The sequence below is a fragment of the Arachis duranensis genome, chromosome 4, assembly GCF_000817695.3.
Source record: "Arachis duranensis cultivar V14167 chromosome 4, aradu.V14167.gnm2.J7QH, whole genome shotgun sequence".
In the NCBI taxonomy this organism is placed as follows: Eukaryota; Viridiplantae; Streptophyta; class Magnoliopsida; order Fabales; family Fabaceae; genus Arachis; species Arachis duranensis.
The window spans coordinates 118,566,624-118,570,564 of record NC_029775.3 but is presented as its reverse complement, the minus strand read 5'-3'; the positions used below and the strand labels follow the sequence as shown (position 1 = coordinate 118,570,564).

General features: G+C 28.1%; 1 protein-coding gene across 1 annotated transcript; it reads right to left on the bottom strand.

The window, feature by feature from the left end:
* Positions 1-1,309: 1,309 nt before the first annotated feature.
* On the bottom strand, positions 1,310-2,910 carry LOC107486230 (short-chain dehydrogenase reductase ATA1-like). The gene is made up of 3 exons (XM_016106784.3): positions 2,858-2,910; positions 2,297-2,774; positions 1,310-1,636 (listed from the first exon to the last, which is right to left on the bottom strand). The coding sequence occupies exons 1-3, from the start codon at positions 2,908-2,910 to the stop codon at positions 1,310-1,312; spliced, it is 858 nt and encodes a 285-aa protein (XP_015962270.1).
* Positions 2,911-3,941: the final 1,031 nt, after the last annotated feature.

The following is a 3,941-nucleotide window of genomic DNA, read 5'->3' as shown; positions in this document are numbered from 1 at the left end:
AATGTGGAGTTAGTTCATGTTTGTTGTGTACTCAGTTATATTTCAGATCTCTTCTATTAAATATATTTTCCCAACCATTTTATTTTTCGTGTAAAATTAATAGACTTGGTCCCAAAAGTGAATATTATAAATAATTGAGTATATTAAAAAAAAAACTCAAATTAATAATCTACAAGAAAAAATTAACCCTAAAAAATAGTAAGAGTATTCTCCACCACATCTCTCCTATTCAACCGGTTTTAGCTAAAGGCAATGTAAGAATTCCACAAAGGATCCTGAATTTTTGGTAGCTAAAATTCCGTAGAATACAAATACTATTGAAACTTTTGCATATAAATATCAATAGAATTCAGAATAATAATATTCATCACTCACTTGAACTCCTCTCTAATACATCATTATTCAGTTAATCAGTTCCATTACACTTTCAAATTAAAGAAGATATGGACTCAGAGAAGTTGAGCTTCCAGGCTGGAGAGGCCAAGGGCCAAGCTCAGGTTTGATTACACTCAAAATAATTAACAAACGATTTATAATAATGGAGATCACATAGAATTAATTATGTATGATCTTCTGTGATTATGATTGCAGGAGAAGGCAAGCAACTTGGTAGACATGGCTAGCAATGCAGCTCAATCTACAAAAGAAACCATGCAACAGCTGCTGAAGCTGTGAAGAATGCAACTGGCATGAACAAATGAAGATCTATAGGATTCAAGATGGGTTTAATTTGATCATCAAGTTTGACTCAGTTTTTGAATTTAATTTCTTCTCTTATTTAGGTTTGTTTTTATGTGACTCTTATTAATTAAGGAGTCCTATGAATAACTATCAAGTACTGTTTTAAGAGCAAATTAAAAACAGTATATGATGTAGCCCTTATTCTATTAATCAATGAAATTACATATCTCAGGATAATTTTAATATTTCTTTTTTTTTCTTTTTAATTAGTTCATGAGTGATAATTATTCAAAATGATTAGTTTCTACAAATTTTTATCTAAACAATCTAAGTAACGAAAAGGAGTCTAACTAACAATAAGTCAACAAGCGTTTTTTAATTACACTTCATACTAAACTATATATAAGTGAATTAAATTATACTCTTACATTATATATTCATTTAATAAAATTCGATCAAAACAACCCGACTAAATGTTTATTTTAGTCAAATAATCTTGAGCCGAATTTAATAACTATGATTAAAACCAAATTAAAAATATACATATACATATTATTATAATTCTTGAGTATGGCGGAATAAATTATAACTATAAATAGCATATATTATAGTCCAATTGAACTAAAATTTACAGTGAATTTAGATCTTGATAGATGAAACTCATGTGACCAAAAGCAGAAGTGTAGCCTCCATCAACTTTCAAAGAGTGTGCAGTTATGAAGGAAGATTCATCACTAGCCAAGAAGAGAGCAGCATGTGCCACATCATCAGCAGTTGAACCTTTCCCTTTGAGCAAACTTGCATTCTTCCCAATATAGTCCTTCAATTCTTGAGGGGTAATCTCTCTCCCAAACCTTTTAAAAGCACTTAGAAGCATCTCTGAGGGAACCCCATGTGGAGATATGCTATTAACTCTAATCAAATGCACTCCTAACTCACAAGCAGCACTTCTCACCTATATATTATGAATAACAGTATTATTAAATGCATAGTTAGGGACATTTTATAACATTGAGAGACAAGACTAATAATCAGTTATTATGCATTTTTCAATTAAATAATAAGTCATTAGAATAAGGGAAAGTATGAGGAGCTAATAGAATATTTATACAATGGGTACAATGGAGGTTTATTGAGTATTAGAGATATAATTATTAATGTTACCTTTTCGCATCAGCTGAAGCTTTTGGGACCTTAGATCTAAAAGGTTAAGAGTTCGATCCTTGGTGAACCCCAAAACCAGTTTAATTTTTCGGGAAGATGTTTATTATTGATAACTAATATAAAATAATATATAACAAATTTTTTTTATACTTATTTTATCACTTCTAAAATTTTAGTATAATATTCTTTTTATATTTAATTTTTGTTATTTTTATTATCGAATCGAATTAAGTATCAATATATAAAAATAAAGTATACAAATAACATATATAATCCATGACAATAATAAATAAAATCATCTAGAAAAATATAGTAATTTAATAAGAAAATTAATAATAATAAAAAAATTTTGAAGTAGAAAAATTGATACAAAAATACACATACCTTGGATATAAACATGAGTATATATAGATAAAATATTTGTATGATAATAATTAATAAAGCTTCTCACCAAACCATCAATTGCTGCTTTGGACAAAGTATATGGATGGGCACCTAAACCACCCATGATTGATGAGGCACTTGAGGTGCATATGATGGACCCTCCTTTTTGGGCATTGATCATAGCCTTAGAAGCATGTTTGATTCCATGTATGGTTCCATTGAGGTTTATGGATAACAAGTGTTTCACATGTTCCATGTCAAGGCTTGTAATGCTTCCATCAACACCTGCAATTCCAGCATTGTTGAACATTATGTGTAATTGTCCCTTCCATGAGATTGCAAGGTTAATGGCTGATTCAACATCTTGTTCCTTTGACACATCACAGTGTATGAATCTTCCACCAATGGATTGAGCTAGTGAGGCACCAAGATCATCAAGAACATCAGCAATCACAACATGTGCTCCATTTTCTGCAAACAATTTTGCTGTGGCTGCTCCTATTCCTCTTGCACCACCAGTTATCACTGCCACCTTGTTTACAAGCCTTAGAAAAATCAAATTAGAAAACATAAGCAACCTTATAATAATTAATTAATTAGTTGGAATAATTATTTTCATAATACAAACCTCTTTGAAGGTGATTTTCTTGTTTCCTCATTTAGTTTCATATGTGGCTCCATTGCATTCCTGTGATGATTTCTTTTGATTTAATTTAATTTAGTTTAATTTGCTCCCTTATATTCAACAATTAGATAGATTTTATATATGGTCAATCAATGTATGAGGTGCATAAAAAACAGGTGCTCTTGGGAACATGCTTGTTGTACCTTATAACTACACCTCACTTCTTGTTTTTAGTTTCTATTGATTTCTTGATTCCACCATCTTTGTTTGGTATATCTAATTTCATTCAAAGCTCATGTTCTAAAATGATTTTAATTTTTAAACTAATGTTCTTAAATATTTTTAATACTCACTCAATTTTTTTATTTTTACCGTTTAAAGTTGCTATTCTAAAAAATGTACATTTGTTGCATACTGTGAGAAGCATGGATATTTTCTTGATTTGTCGTGTTCCTGTGTCAAACACATTTTAGATATGACCCACGTTGATATTTGTGACACGCATGTTTTCTATGTGCAATCATCTCTTAATAAAACATAAAAAAAAATTTTCGAGTACACTTGGACACACCTAAATATCATCACATGTCAGTATAGTCCTATTCTTAATATATATTTTTAAAACGAGTTTAGAAATAATATATATTATTAATTATTAAAACAAAATATATTTTAAATATTTTATATAATTAAAAAATATTAAAAATAATTAAAAAATTAATTTATATTTTAATATCAATAAAATACTAAAATATCATTATAATTTATCTAAAAAATACTTTATATTTTATATATGCCGTATTCCCATATCTTATAAAAATTTTAAATTTGTATGTCTCGTATCCGTATCAATGTATGTGTCGTATTCCCATATCTTATAAAAATTTTAAATTTGTATGTCTCGTATCCGCATCAATGTCCATACATTATAGGTTGCATAGTAAACATACGTTTTAATTATGTTTTATATATAAAATGAAGAATTTGAAAAATTTTAAATTAATATGATAATTAAACATTATTAAAATAGTAATTAGAAATTGTTAAATTGATTTTTGTTTCAAAATTGTTTAATTAATAATTTCTA

Excerpts from the sequence above, each read along its gene's own strand:
- LOC107486230 (XM_016106784.3), bottom strand. The coding sequence starts at position 2,910 with ATGGAGCCACATATGAAACTAAATGAGGAAACAAGAAAATCACCTTCA. Across the intron at positions 2,775-2,857 it reads AGAAAATCACCTTCAAAGAG|GCTTGTAAACAAGGTGGCAG; the intron begins GTTTGTATTATG and ends GATTTTTCTAAG. Across the intron at positions 1,637-2,296 it reads AAGCAGCAATTGATGGTTTG|GTGAGAAGTGCTGCTTGTGA; the intron begins GTGAGAAGCTTT and ends CATAATATATAG.